This window comes from Lissotriton helveticus, chromosome 1_2 (assembly GCF_964261635.1).
Source record: "Lissotriton helveticus chromosome 1_2, aLisHel1.1, whole genome shotgun sequence".
NCBI lineage: Eukaryota > Metazoa > Chordata > Amphibia > Caudata > Salamandridae > Lissotriton > Lissotriton helveticus.
The window spans coordinates 250,660,378-250,676,397 of NC_136058.1; the positions used below are offsets into that span (position 1 = coordinate 250,660,378).

Here is a 16,020-nt window from a genome sequence, read left to right on the forward strand (position 1 = left end):
AGAATTAAATCGCTACTGACAATCTCTTGCAACGAATAAGCCAAAACTGTTTTAAAAATTTCAAGCATAATGTATCAGAGGAGATAATATAATTTACCCCGCTAGAAATAGATTGTGCACTTGATGGGATGGCTGCAGGTTGAGCCCCGGGGCAGGATGACATCCCAGCAGATATATTTAAATCTGATCGGGAGAATTGGCTGAATACATCTTCGTTCTTGCCAATGGCTTAGCTAGAGGTGAACCAGCCCAGAATCATGGCACGGGCGGATATATCACCATATACAAAAAAGGGGATCGAGCCTACCCATCCAACTACCGGCCCATCAGTCTTATTGATACTATGCAAACGTTGGTGGCTAGATTAGTGCTAAGCAGGGTAAGTTAGTGGATTGTTGATAATGACATACTTTCCACCTATCAAGCAGGATTTCGCTCCCATGTAAGCACTATAGACCAAGTCTTTAGATTTATGATGTTATATTGGAACACCGTGGTCTTAGCTGGGGGCACCCTCTATGCAGCATTTATAGATCTCAAGTCTGCATTTGACTTAGTGCCCCGTAATAAACTCTGGGTCACTCTTAACAAAGCTGGGATGCCTACAGAGATCCTCTCATTCATCATTATACTACATGACTCTACCTATGCCCGAGTTAGATGGAGACAACAAGAGGAGACAACAGAATGTTTTTTGGTTAACAAGGGAGTGCGGCAGGGGTGTGTTTTAGCCCCTACCCTCTTCTCCCTGTTTATCAATAATGTGGTTTCATATTACTCTGACTATCCCACGGACGCCCTGACTCTTGCTGCTTCGAGGGTTCCTTTATTAATGTTTGTGGACAATACTTTAATTTTGTCAAAAACTCAAGTTGGTCTGCAAAGAGCCCTGAACGATTTATCTTGTTTTGCGATGATCATGAACTCATAGTTAATGTCGCTAAGACCAAATTCATGGTCCTGCATAAAACTAAATCAGTGAAAGCCAGAGTAGTAATGAATAATGTGCCCCTTGAACAAACTGATTCTTTTACCTACCTAGGGGTCACTATTGGCAAAAGATTGAATTGGAAGCCACAGATGGATCTACTGGTTGTAAAGCACAATCAACTAGCGGGGGCCCTCCTGAAAGAACATCATCTATCCTTAACTAAACCAGTGGCTTTGGCTATGGCTATTTATCAAGGAAAGGTTAGAGCCTCAATAATCTATGGAGCAGAACTCTGGCGGTTCGAAAAGGTCTCTTCTTTAGTCCAAGCACAGAACAGGTTCCTGAGGGCATTGACTGGTCTCCCGATGTCTAAACTCTAAGGCCGTTACTAATGGACCTTGGATGTATTTCATTTGAAGAGGAAGCCGGTTTTAGACCTCTTGCCTATTGGCGACGACTTTGGACCATCCGGGAGTTGGCAGCCTATGCGCAGGCACTTAAGAATATTAGAGAGGCTGATAAATCCAATAAGATTACATGGTTACATAAGATTAAAGTGGCTCTTATAAGTATGGGCCTTACCCACCTATGGTGGGAGCCAGAAGGGAACTCGTTTCCCCCAAAAGCGGAATTCAAAGCCTTATACAGGGAGATGATCTGGCAGAAATCCTTTTCTCAGGTAAACGGAGATTCCTTAACAGGCCTCTTTCTGCGCCATAAAACTGAGCATAGTATGGAGGCCTACTGGGACACCATTACCAGTTTTTGAGACAGGAAGCTTTACCATCAATTTAGAGTGGGAAGCCTCCCTATAAAATCGTTCACTAAAAACTGGGGGTCTGATCAAGACTCACTCTGTCACTCCTGTCTATGTGAGGAAGAGACTCTGTTGCATATCCTCTTCGTCTGCCCTACATACAAGGCGCCTCGTCAAAAATAGCTCAAGCCAGTTTGCACCCAAATGGGAACAAGATCTTCCCAAATGGCTTTGCGTATTATAAAACATGACACCAGCGAAGTCGTAGTGGTGGCTATGGCAACATTTTGGAGCTAGACGTGGGCCATAAGAAAGATTAGGATACAGGGCACCATGTAACTATGCAACTATGCAATTATGTATTAATGTAATCACCTTAATACTGCATTTTCCATCAGGTAACAGGGTTGCTGAGCTTGGTGCTCAGTACTCTCTAATATAAACAGGTTAATATGTGCTTATTCCTTGCGAATTTCCATTTACATCTAATTGTGGAAGTATCTTTTGGCTACGACCTTATTTATGCTTGATGATACAAGTCCTTGTATACTGAGATAAGATTTGTAAATGGATTTTATTGATTTTATTCTGGATATTTTATACGTTTTATCAAGCCAATTTGTTTTTTTAATGTCTTTTTGTACATGTGTCTTTTATGATTGTTTGTAAAACAGAAACATAACTAGAGATGTAGCTATAAAGGCAAACAATTGGAAATAGAAGTATTGGTACACGTCTTGGCCTTCCAATCCAAACATTCAGAACCACAATTGACCACGTGTGGTGAAGGTAAGGATAAAGGGCCCCCATTCCTCATGGAGATGCATGAACTAGAAAGTGTAACTCGTTGTGCATTGGACTACCAAAACTCACCAGTGACTTATTGGGGAAACCTCCTTGACTCCTAGTACCATCTCTTGCTACACACCATGTTGGCTTTATTGCTCAGATTGCAGATATCGATTATAAATAAAAAGTATTACTATACAGTATCTTACCAAATAGCTTGCCCACATAACCCAAATTGTAGGCAGGACCCATCACAGGGCACAACACCACATCCAGTTTAAGGTTTCTCCACTCAGAGGTAAATTCCTCTTGATATGCCTTGAAAAAAACAAAAGAAGAAAGAACATTGGGTCAGAATATTCATAAACACTTTGTTAAAACTGGAAAGTTATTTTAGTGGAATTAAATGGCTGTTATAAAATTATGTGTACCAACTGAAGATTACCGAATTGTATGTTGATGGATGAAGAGTCTCTAATTATTACATGGTCGATAACATGTGTTATACTTCACAGTAATTTGAAACAAGTGTAGTTTATGTAGGCATAAATAAAAATATAAATCTGACAGCTTTTCATTATTACAATTCTGCATTTTCACTGGCTACTAGCCAGTCAATATCTACCCATGAGATTTATAGCTAGTTCATGAGACTGGCCTCATTACTGTATTAACTCTCATGTCACTAGGCCTTCTTCCTCTAACATATGCCGGTAAAGTACACATATTTCTAAAAAAACAACTAGGGAGTTAACCTAGCTCTCAGAACGTGCTGAAGTAGCGTTAGAATCATTGACTCCACGGGATGCACGCCATGGTTCGAGTTTGACTGAAGGTGAGTCGCGGGAGCCTGGCGACAGCAGCGAGAGTCGCGGGGACCACAAGAGCCGCGGGAGAGAGCCGTGGGAGTGACCCGCAAGAGCCGCAGGAGCCCAGCAAGGGCTACAGGAACCGCGAGAGCCACGGGAGCCGCGGGAGAGAGACGCGAGAGCAACGGGAGAGAGCTGCGAGAGCCAAGGGAGTCCAGCGAGCACTGCAGGAACAGCGAGGGCCCTGCAAGTGCAGCGGAGAGCAGGAGAGGATCTGCTGGAGCTCCACCTGCACTGTGAGTGCCGCGGGGCAGCCAACAGCCCACAGGGGGGCTGGGGTCCCTGTCCCAGAACAGAAGTGCGCACCAGGAGCCACAGGAGGAGAGCAGGAGGTGCAGGAGGAGAGCCATGCTTAGGAGGAGGGGAGGTGAGGTTCACCAATCACCTACCTCATCCCCACAGTCACCGCTGATCTTTGACGCTTGGTGCCCCCGTAGCAGCCCTGGTTACGCCACCATACCATCTGTTGCTCTATTTCCGTCTTCCTGCCATTACCACCCTGGGAGAGGACTTCAAGTCCCAGGGTGCAACCTTCCTTGTCCAGCTCCTGCGAGTGAGGGTCCCCGGAAGCTTGTTTCCTTTCCAGTAAAGAATTGGCTTGGTAGTTTGGTCTGCCCTATTCCCATGATGCACTGGGCCAGGGACAGACTAATTTGCATGTAGCCAGGTTCTGAACTGGGATTGTGCAGTGAGCTAAAAAAACGGTGATGGATCAAGCCCTGATCTTTTGACTGGGTATGAGTGTTCTGTTTAATTCAGATGCTCTGTCCATCACCACCCCCTTTTCTGAATCGTTTTGGCCACTATAGGAGTGGCAGGGTATGCTCAAATATGAGTCCCTTGCTCACTGCACCATCAGGATTCAAGCAAGCCGGGCCGAAGACGACTGTAATGCCAGAAACCGGCCCCAGAAGCTTGTTTCCTTTCCAGTAAAGAATTGGCTTGGTAGTTTGGTCTGCCCTGTTCCCATGATGCACTGGGCCAGGGACAGACTAATTTGCATGTAGCCAGGTTCTGAACTGGGATTGTGCAGTGAGCTAAAAAACGGTGATGGATCAAGCCCTGATCTTTTGACTGGGTATGAGTGTTCTGTTTAATTCAGATGCTCTGTCCATCACCACCCCCTTTTCTGAATCGTTTTGGCCACTATAGGAGTGGCAGGGTATGCTCAAATATGAGTCCCTTGCTCACTGCACCATCAGGATTCAAGCAAGCCAGGCCGAAGACGACTGTAATGCCAGAAACCGGTCCCCGGAAGCTTGTTTCCTTTCCAGTAAAGAATTGGCTTGGTAGTTTGGTCTGCCCTGTTCCCATGATGCACTGGGCCAGGGACAGACTAATTTGCATGTAGCCAGGTTCTGAACTGGGATGGTGCAGTGAGCTAAAAAACGGTGATGGATCAAGCCCTGATCTTTTGACTGGGTATGAGTGTTCTGTTTAATTCAGATGCTCTGTCCATCACCACCCCCTTTTCTGAATCGTTTTGGCCACTATAGGAGTGGCAGGGTATGCTCAGACATGAGTCCATTGCTCACTGCACCATCAGGATTCAAGCAAGCCGGGCCGAAAACGGCTGTAATGCCAGAAACCGGTCCCCGGAAGCTTGTTTCCTTTCCAGTAAAGAATTGGCTTGGTAGTTTGGTCTGCCCTGTTCCCATGATGCACTGGGCCAGGGACAGACTAATTTGCATGTAGCCAGGTTCTGAACTGGGATGGTGCAGTGAGCTAAAAAACGGTGATGGATCAAGCCCTGATCTTTTGACTGGGTATGAGTGTTCTGTTTAATTCAGATGCTCTGTCCATCACCACCCCCTTTTCTGATTCGTTTTGGCCACTATAGGAGTGGCAGGGTATGCTCAGACATGAGTCCCTTGCTCACTGCACCATCAGGATTCAAGCAAGCCGGGCCGAAGACGGCTGTAATGCCAGAAACCGGTCCCCGGGAGCTTGTTTCCTTTCCAGTAAATAATTGGCTTGGTAGTTTGGTCTGCCCTGTTCCCATGATGCACTGGGCCAGGGACAGACTAATTTGCATGTAGCCAGGTTCTCAACTGGGATGGTGCAGTGAGCTAAAAAACTGTGATGGATCAAGCCCTGATCTTTTGACTGGGTATGAGTGTTCTGTTTAATTCAGATGCTCTGTCCATCACCACCCCCTTTTCTGAATCGTTTTGTCCACTATAGGAGTGGCAGGGTATGCTCAGACATGAGTCCCTTGCTCACTGCACCATCAGGATTCAAGCAAGCCGGGCCGAAGACGGCTGTAATGCCAGAAACCGGTCCCCGGAAGCTTGTTTCCTTTCCAGTAAAGAATTGGCTTGGTAGTTTGGTCTGCCCTGTTCCCATGATGCACTGGGCCAGGGACAGACTAATTTGCATGTAGCCAGGTGAGCTAAAAAACGGTGATGGATCAAGCCCTGATCTTTTGACTGGGTATGAGTGTTCTGTTTAATTCAGATGCTTTGTCCATCACCACCCCCTTTTCTGAAGCGAATGAGGGGGAGGCGTGGTTATCGCGCTTAAAGCGCTGCCTCTCCCACTGCGGCACGGAATGTAGCCCGGACCAAGGGACCGAGACTGGTAGAGACTGGGCCATTCCTTTGAGGTCTTGCTCCCGAGAAAATGAGTAAGTGTAGATTGAACAAAGGCAGGGGGGCTGCTGGGACTTTAGACGCCTTTCTGCAAAGGGCGGAATCAGTGCTCATAAATGAAATAAAACTTACTGAGCGGAGGCTGTCTATTGAACCTTTACCCACACAATCTAGACTCTCTCTGACTCCTGTACTTATCGAGCCCTGTGCAGAGATTAACAATGAGGTGTCCTCTTCTAGATCTGGTAGAATGCCACATGATATACCAACCACACCGATAGATACTCCCTCTTCTTCACCTCTTCAATTAGATTCCACCCCTGCCGGGCCCACTGTTACTACCAGAAGGCAAAAGGCTAACCTCACTGCAGAACCTCCCCTGAACAAAAAGATAACCAGGAACACTCGGAAATTGACCAAACCTGTGCAGAGACCAAAAGGAAAAACAGCCAAAACTTCCACTAAGGCAGGAGTATCAAATGAGGATCAATTAAATGCTATTGTCCCTAAAGATATAGATATAGTTGAAGACAGTTTACGAGGAGGGAGTTTACAAGGTGGGACTTTCTTGGGTAGACTTGAGACTATGTTATCTACCTTGCTGGAACCAATCATGTTAAAAATATCTTCTGTTGAAGCTAAATTAGCCCGGATGGAGGACTATGTAAGCACCCCAATTGCTACAATGGGATGCCCCACGCCAAGCCCCTGGGATATAAACACCAGGGAGGCAGAAGTGGGGGCTGGCACTCCATTGTGTCGTATATCCAAGGGTCAAATCCATGTTGGAAGCTCCACTAGCTATAAGGATTCAAGTACATCTAAAATACTGGTTCATAATAGGATGCCTCTTACCAAAAGAGATATCCCAGTGCCACCTACTAGCAACCCTCCTAGTACTAAGCAGGGAGCACCGATTGCTGGGACGTCAAGCCAGAATAGGGAGCAAGCGCAATAGAACGGTATTAGTTTTTTTGACGGTTAACCAGAAATTCCCCTGCATCCTCCGTCTACTTTGCCTCTACCCCCAGCAGCTACACCCTACACAGTGGTTTTGGCAAATGTTCCCACCTTGTCCCATAATGCTTTTGAGCACAGGGTGGCATTAGGGAACAAATAGCTTCACCTCCTAAGTCTTAGGACTGGTTTACATAATTCTCTTTTTTCGACCTTTAAAATGGTTCGCAGAATCGGGTGGGTTGGCCCCTCAGTCAAGTCATTTAGAGGAGACTGCATCGTGCTGACTTTCAGTTCTCCGCCCCCTTCTGCATACAATTTTGGAAAGGGGTAACAATGGGTCTAGTAATCCTAACGATATACATATTCTACCTCTGGGCTATTTTTATAAACCACCAAACTGTCCAAAGCCCTGAGGGTACATACCTGGGAGAGGTCATTCCGGGGAATTTCGGGAGTCTTTTTTCTCGATTCCAGTAAATAATCGTTTTGATGCCTTGAACTCTCTGGAGAAAATCGATTGACTCCCCATGGGGAACTTGGTGCCCCTCGATTCTGCTGTGAACACACTTACTACTAGGGAAACTTATGGTTACTCTATGATGGGTGTTGTCCATTCTGTCCCAACTATCACCAGGAGATGTGATAACAATATGGGTAATAAATTGAAAGTTATGGAAGTAATAAATATGGTTGAATCCCAAGATACTTTATATCTCTCTCCCCCCTCCTATAAAGAAGTTGTGGACCCAAATGAAGCAGCTATAACCAGCAGTGCCGAGTGTGGTAAACAAGCTTTATGCAACGTTCTTTCTAGGAACATTGCTGGCATTTCTTCAAAGTTAAATATCTTCGGTGGAGAGAATGTATTCATTGCTATGAGACCCTATGCTTTCAGGAAACCTAGTCCAAGGAGGTGGTCCATTCGAATGGATATAGGACCTACCATACCCCTGCAGATGATAGTTCGAGTGGTAGAGCAAAGGGGGGCCTATGTACATACATATCAGCCAAAATCAATTAAAAAAATATATTAATGCTTGCTAATGAAAATACTATGAGCTTGTTAAAATGGATATTGACTCGAAGCACTCCATAGTTGTTACCAATTTTTATAATAATATTCCACCTGATAAAGTGAGAGTTGTGATACCAAATTTACTAAAGATGTTGAGAAATGTTGGTCGCAGGAAGGGGGAAGATATTATGTTTGTATTCGTTGGAGACTTTAATTGTACACTATGGGGTCGATTCCGATTCGGGAAAAACCGCTCCGAATAGCCGTTCGGAGCGTTTTTCCCGTACGAATCGTACCATGCCACGTCCTGCGTATGTACGTTTAAGTACGATTCGTACCAGGAGCCGGACTCCGTACGAATCGTACAGAAACCGTACGACTCTAATCCCCGTATGAGTCTCCGTCGTAACTAACCCTGGGCTTAAAACTACGCTACACTGACGGAGCATGCAAAGTTTGTACTAATTCGCACTTTGCAAATTGCACGTAGTACAGTATCAAAACTGTGCTAAATCACGTAGCATAGCATCTAAATTAACAATATTCTCAGATACTTTGTAAAGGCAATTTTACATGCTTAACAGCATATAACCAATAACCTAGGGGGAGCACCAAGCAAATGCCTTGAACACAAAGAGCATTAACAAAAAGCACATTTTGTTGAACTTCAGTGGTGATCCCATCATTTTAGGACCACCCCAAGCTCAGTTATTGGCAAAAAACAATCCCAACCAAAGGCCCTGCAAAGCATTATGGGACGAGATTAGCAGTGGGCAGTGAATATTATAGTAGCCAAAATCAAAATATTTCTACAAAGAGTTGCAGTTCACCTAGTTGTTACTAGATGTCCCTCACGAGTCAAATGCAAAGCATTGAAATTATTCTTACATCAAGCTGCAGTTCCACTGGTCGTCCCTAGATGTCCCTCACGAGTCAAATGCAAAATCATTGAAACCCTTTCATCAAGCATTTGCATTTGACTTGTGAGGGACATCTAGGGGCATATTATCAAGGGGGTTTATCTCCGCTTTTTTGGCTTTAAAAGCCAAGAAAGCGGAGATAAAATTATCTCCCTGTTACCTAGCTGTCGCTAACACCAGTTAGCGACAGCTAGTAGGAGATAGCGACCATCTTGGGCCCTACTTTGCATGTCAGTGATATTTATCACTAATGACATGCAAAGTGGGCGTGCCAAGATGTTAGCGACTGGAAACAGTCCCTAACATCGCTATCTCCTATTACCAACTTATGGAGATATTTGCGCTAAGCGTGAATATCTCCAAAAGCTAACACCTGCCCTGAGCAGTTCTCAGCCATGTTATCCAATGGGAGGTGGATAACATGGCTAAGAGCATTAGCTCGATAATGCATGAATATCGCGGACTTTTCAGTGATATTCATGCATTGCGGCCGATTTTTATCGCATTTGCGATAAACCTTGGTAATACCAAGGTTTATTTGCGATAAAAATCGCCGCAGCTCAGCGGTAAATTTTTGTCTCTAATCAAGCAATAGCGATAATTATCGCTATTGCTTGGTAATATGCCCCCTAGTAACCACCAGTTGAACTGCAGCTCTTTGTAGAATTCTTTTGATATTGTATACTATATAATATTCACTGCCCGCTGCTAATCTCATCCCATAATGCTTTGCAGGGCCTTTGGTTGGGAATGTTTTTTTGCCAATAACTGTGTTTGGGTTTGTCCTAAGAAATGAAATGAAATGAAATGAAATGTCAACTTATATAGCGCGGTTGCTGCCCTGGGGCGTCCAAGTGCTGTAAAATTGCTTAAAAGGCAGAAGAGAAGTTTAGAAAGGAACATTAAACAGAAAAGTCTTCAGCTGTTTCCGAAAGGTGGAAAGGTTTGTGTTAGATCTAAGTTGAAATGGGAGTGAATTCCACAGCTTGGCGGCATTGTAACTAAACATCCTGCCGCCAGCTCTTGCCTTTTTTATTCTGGGGACTGTAGCATTACATGCCTGGCTAGAACGAAGGATTCTGCCAGGCTGATACTGTATTGCTAGGTCCCGAGTAATGGCCGGACCCGTGTCCCAGAAAGCTTGGTGGAATATACATAACGCCTTTAAGGCGATTCTTTGTCGCACTGGGAGCCAGTGCAGGCTGTGCAGACCAGGTTTGGCTGACAGCCTGCGCGGCAGCTGGAGCACGGTGCGAGCCGCACAATTTTGCACAATCGGAAGCTTGCGCAATGTATATTCTGGAGCGCCAAAATAGAGAACGTTGTTAGAATCCAAGCGGGACTGAATCAAACCCTGACTGGCCACCTGCTTGGCCTCCATCGGAAGAAGAGGAAGAACTTTCCTCAACATCCTTAGGAGGCCAAAGCAAGTGGCCGCAAGTTTGGTGGCCTGAGTGTTAAAAGAAAGAGACGTGTCCAACCAAACCCCAAGGCTTTTTATATTGTCTCTGGGTGTTGGGGGGGTACCAAGACATGAGGGCCACAAGGGGTTGACAGAGATGGAGTTAGTGGGACCCAGGAGTATCAACTTCGTTTTGTCCCCATTCAGCTTAAGAAGTGAGGAAGTCATCCATTCCTTCACCTCCTCTAAGCATTTTGCCAGACCACCTGGGGATGGTGAGCCCGGCTCCTGCGCCAAGGAGACCACTAGCTAAGTGTCGTCCGCATAGGATATGATCTTAATGCCAAATGGACGAACAACCTCAGCCAGTGGTCTCATGTAGATGTTAAAAAGCGCAGGGCTTAAAGAGGAACCCTGCGGGACTCCACACTTCAGGGGCCTGCTTGAGGATACCAAGTCCCCATCAAAGATTTGGAAAGACCTATCGCTCAAAAAGGATTTGAGCAATAGCCATGCTCCGCCGACTATTCCGACACTCGACAGGCGTCCCAGCAAAATGTCATGGCTGACCGTGTCGAATGCCGCACTTAGATCAAGGAGGATCACTGCCACTGACCCTCTCTGATCCAAGATCTTTCTGGCTGCCTCGGTGACTGCCAGTAGGGCAGTCTCTGTCCTGTGCCTGGGTCTAAAGCCCGTCTGGGTAGCATCTAGAAGTTGGTTGGTTCTCGAGGAAATGCATCAGATGGACATTGATGTGCCTCTCGAGAACTTTGCTTACCCAAGGATGCAGAGAAATAGGGCGATAGCTACTGAAGTCACCGGGGTCCAGAGTCGTTTTTTTTAGCAGCGCACACACCATGGCCTGTTTCCAGGCATGCGGCACACAACAAGAAGTAATGGAGGCATTTAACAGGTTCAAGATAGTTGGCAAAATAACCTTAGGTGCCAGCATTATGATATCTGGGGTGCTGGATCACATGGAGATCCAGATTTTACTTTGCTAGCTATGGAAGCTAAAGATTCAAGATCTAATGGCGGGAAGTGGTCTAACGTGATAAAAGATTGGGATGGCATATCCTCCCAATTTGTCTGGTCCTGGGCTATGGTCCGAGGTGCTATAGAGGGGAAGGAGGAATAGATTTGGGTGACTTTCTGTGAGAAGAATTCTGCCAAGTTGTTGCAATGAGCTATGGATCTATCCAAATACATGATAGAAGAGGGGAGTTTGGTCAACTTCTTCACTATTTGGAAGATCTCCTTGGGCTTGGACTTGGCTTGTATAATTTCATCGGCAAAGTATATAGATTGCGCAGATTTGACCTCAGCTTTATAGATTTTAATTGCCTCTCTATATTGGGCTTTATCGTCCAGTGCGTAGCCTAAACGCCAATGTCTTTCCATTTTTCTACATTGGCGTTTCTTATCCCTAAGGAGCTCTGAGTACCAGGGGGCAGTTTTTTGAGAACGTTTCACTGTAATTTTGCTAAGGGGAAGAGTGGCATCGATAGACTGTGCAATCCAGTCTTCGAATTCCTGGTTGGCTACACATGGATCCTCGTTGTAGGAGGGCTGGCCCATCTTGAGTCTACTGATCCATAACTCGACTGGTAGTTTGGCCCAGCTTCTAGCCCTCCTTACAATGGATCTAGGGGGTGCTACCTTGGGTATAGTCCAAGTGAGAGGCACCAATAGATGGTCGGTCCAAGGGAGGGAAATTGGCAATCCCACCACGATCTCTGTACAATTACTAAACACTGGGTCCAGCAAGTGACCTTTGATATGGGTGGGAGTCTTTACTCGCTGGACTAGCTCTATTGCTGCTAGGTCCTCTATAAGTGACATAGCAGTATTGTCCAAGGCGTCATCAAAATGAAAATTAAGGTCCCCTAGCAAAGTAAAATTAGAGGCAATTCTGGCTCGTTCTGCTAGGACCGTTGGAAGATGGCTGTGGAACTGTTTAGAGGGGCCAGGGGGGCGATATACAACAGTACCAGAAAAGCAGTTATTAGGGGAAAATTGTAGACTAAAAGCTAGACTCTCGCAGGCTGGAATTGATTCGGGGATGACTCGACAGTGATATTGTTCTTTATATATGATGGCTAGGCCTCCTCCTCTCCCCCGAGGCGATCCTGCCGCGTAATTTGAAAACCTGGGGGAAGGGCTGCCACTATATCGGGGTCAGAGTCCGTCGTGAGCCATGTCTCTGTGAGAAAGACAGCATCTGGCGTGCGTTCTTCCAACAGAAGAGCAAGTTCTGTCTTATGTTTTGGAAGAGATCTACAGTTCAACAATAGCATGCAATAGTCCTGCTTTGCTTCCTGGGACTGCATTGGTTTAAGGATCCTTTTACACCTTGGGCAAAACACTGGTAGCTCCAGGGCATAAAAGGAGTTCGAGCAGCAACTAGGTCCTAGAGGCCTCATACTGTGAAGGGTTTCCGCGCTATAATACCTGGGTTCTGATGGCTGTGACACAGGGGGGGTGGCCCTAGGCCCGGTCGGGAATATGTCATCTTTTATCCTTTGTAGAGGAGGGCGTGAAGCGTCCTACTGCTGGACCGCTACCCTATTCCTCCCCCCAAGATGGCGTCCCCCCTCCTAGCCTTCCGGCATCAGCACCTGAATCGGCTGTCCCGGTCAAGAAACGGCTGCGAGGGGCCTTGGTACGATGTAATTCTCCCACCGAGGGGTCAGGGGTGAGTGCCAATAAAAATGAGCAGGTTAAAATATTTATAATGTTTTAAAATATTTCCGGCAATTCGATTTATTAAATGCCCGTGGGCAACAGGGATAGCATAGAGGGCCCCTGGCTTCCTCCTCAGGGGAGAAAAGAAAGCAAAAGAAAGCAATTCCAAGCTACCATGACAAGACGTCCCTTAGAGAATGGGACCACAACTAAATCGTTCAATAAGATGTGCTTTTTTTTTTTTCAAGGCATCTGTTTGGTACTCTCCCTAGGTTAGGGAGGATCCCAAAATCATCTCATCTCCCACTGCTTGCTAATTTTTAATTTTCACCATTGTGAAATTACTATATGTACTTTAGCATATAAAGATAGAAATACTTATATTATCATATCTGGTCATGTACAGGAAGCTTTTTGAAATTATTTTGCAATTTTTGCACAGTACAGACAAGTACACAGTGTCATCAGCTACGCTATGCAGACTACGTGTACTACGCGAAGTTTAAAGTATACTACGTGAAGCTACGTGAAGTGCTGCTATGCAAACTACGCCCAGGCTTAGTCGGAACCCGCTGTACGCGACATCTGTACGGCTCGCGGATAGTTTATACGACCCAGCAAGTACGATATGTGTCGGGTACCCACCGTACGACACTTTTTTTACGGGAGCTGAAAAAAGCCGTAAAAGCAGAGTTCGTGCCGAAACAGGTTCGGAATGCCCCTCCGGGTATGGTGTGTACCCCCCATGAGCGCAGGGGTACGCACCGTACACCCAGCGTACATGGGGTACGGTGCGTGTCCCCCATGATCGCAGGGGTACGCACCGTGCCCCATGTACGCTGGGTGTACGGGGCATATCCCTGCGATCATGGGGGGTACGCACCGTACGGTGTGTATGTGATTGTGCGCTTTTCCGTACGAATCGCCCTTACCTGACGTGGACCGTACGGATCGCATCCTGATACCCCGGTCCGGATCATACTCGTCGGGTCGTACGGCGTGTGTACGAGTCGTATGGAGAGGGCTCCGGATACGATTCGTACGGACGTTTTTTTTACCGGATCGGAATCGAACCCTAAGTGTGAATGCCAGGGTCAAATTATGTGATGCCATAAATGAGGTTGGGGCAGGCACGTCTCACTTTCAGCACAGGCCTGGGAGCACAATTGAACAAGATTATTTTTTCCCTCAATCTGGGTTTTGTAAATGAAGTATGCCCTGCTCCTGCTCCTATGCCCTGGACATTTAATGGCCGGGATCTTCGGTCCATTATTGATTTTGTTTTAGCAACTAACAGTCATGCACACATGTTCCACTCTTTCTATGTCTCCGATGAGCCCCACAGCAATCATTTTCCTCTATGCCTAGCGCTTTTTCTTCTGTCCACCACAATTTTAAGAAATAACAAGAAAAATAAACAGCTAGAAAATATAGCCATAGAAAAATACCAATGGTTACTCTTTATGCTGGTCTTTAGTGGATTAAGCTAAACTGGTTAAAACTGTGGTGGGGAAATGTAACCCAGCTATTGAAACATGTTTAAGTGAGTCCGCCACCCAAGAAAAAATTCTAGCCTCATTTAAGGTAATAACTAGAATGATTAGGGAGTTGCTTACTAGGCAGAATAGCGGTAAGGGACGGCACAAGGGCTGGTTTGACTCTAGATGCACTAAAGCTTACTCTTATGTAAAATCTGAGTTACATAAAAATCCAAGAAATATAAGTAACGTAAGGACAGTTAGAGAAGCCTACAAACTCACAATCAGGGACAGAAAAGCCACACTAAAGCAGGAGGCGTAGGACACTTTGCACTCTGCCTCCCTGGCCAATGATAGTGCGGCTTTCTGGAAAATTATCAGGGCCCCTTTCTTGTCTTCAGAAGCTGGTCCTTCGCTTGAAATAGCAATAGCAGAAGACCAATGGATAGCCCACTTTGCAAAAGTATATCAGGGCGAGGGTAATCTAGACAGGTCAAATTGTTGTGCATTGGATAACCACAACTCTAGCTCTCTTATTCAACACCCTGCCCTGTTATTCAGGTTAGAGGAGGTAGAGCGGTCTCTCACTGTAAGTAAGGCTGGTAAAGCATCTGGCCCCAATGGGGTCCCTGTAGACCTGTTCAAATCTAATATTCTTCTGTGAGCCCCTCTTTTAACGCAAGTTTTCAATGCTAGCTGTAGTGCAGCTTTTCCACGTACCTGGTTAGAATCAACAATTGTGCCTGTTTTTAAAAAGGGGGACAGACAAGATCCAGCGTGCTATAGGCCATTTTCCTTATTAGACGCCATAACGAAAATTGCGGGTAGAATAATACTGGAGCGTCTCCAGGACTGGGCGGAAGAAAATTCCGTCCTGTCAGATCTGCAATACGGTTTCTGAGCTGGTGTAGGAACCGTACAGCAGGGATTAAATCTGTCTCTCCTGGTAAGTAAATACACAAGGGCAAAGAAGGGGTGCCTATTTTTAGCATTTGTTGACCTTACAGCCGCATTTGATTGTGTGATCCACAACAGACTTGTTCAATTTTAGAAGCAATGCGGGTTGACAAACAGAATATTTATTTTCTTAAGCGTTTTTACTGCAGCACTAATGCGCAAGTGCTCTGTGGTCTAAAGGGTGAACGATCAGCGTCCATACATATAAGAAGTGGTGTTAGGCAAGGGTGTGTTCTTGCTCCGTTTATTTTCAACTTGTACATAAACGGACTTGGGGAGGCCCTTTTAAACGATAATCATGACCCTCCCCAAGTTTCAAGACGTCCGATTCCAGCTCTCTTGTATGCAGACGATGCGGTGCTTATGTCCTGCACTCAAGTAGGACTTCAGAAGGTACAAAATAATTTCACCAATTTTATGAATAATTTAGGGCTAAGAGTTAACTCAAAAACTTTTATAATGTGTTGCGGTTCTGGCACATAAAATCCAAAGACATGTTTGTATCTGGACAAAAGATAAGGCCGACTAAAACATTTTCTTATTTGGGCATCCTTTTATGCCAACAATGATTTATGGACATAGGGTGTGGCGTCAAAAAAACTAGTATTATTATGTAGTACATCTGCTATTAGTTCCTTTGCTAAAAAGCTAGGCAAGAGGCCT

General features: G+C 45.6%; 1 protein-coding gene across 1 annotated transcript in view; it reads right to left on the reverse strand.

The window, feature by feature from the left end:
* The window catches only part of LOC144800484 (vitamin D3 hydroxylase-associated protein-like), a 257,769-nt gene that overhangs the window by 14,783 nt on the left and 226,966 nt on the right, over positions 1-16,020 (reverse strand). Inside the window, exon 13 of the mRNA XM_078671683.1 lies at positions 2,687-2,795. Within this exon, the coding sequence (XP_078527809.1) occupies positions 2,687-2,795 (109 nt within the window). The remainder of the gene's footprint in view (positions 1-2,686; positions 2,796-16,020) is intronic.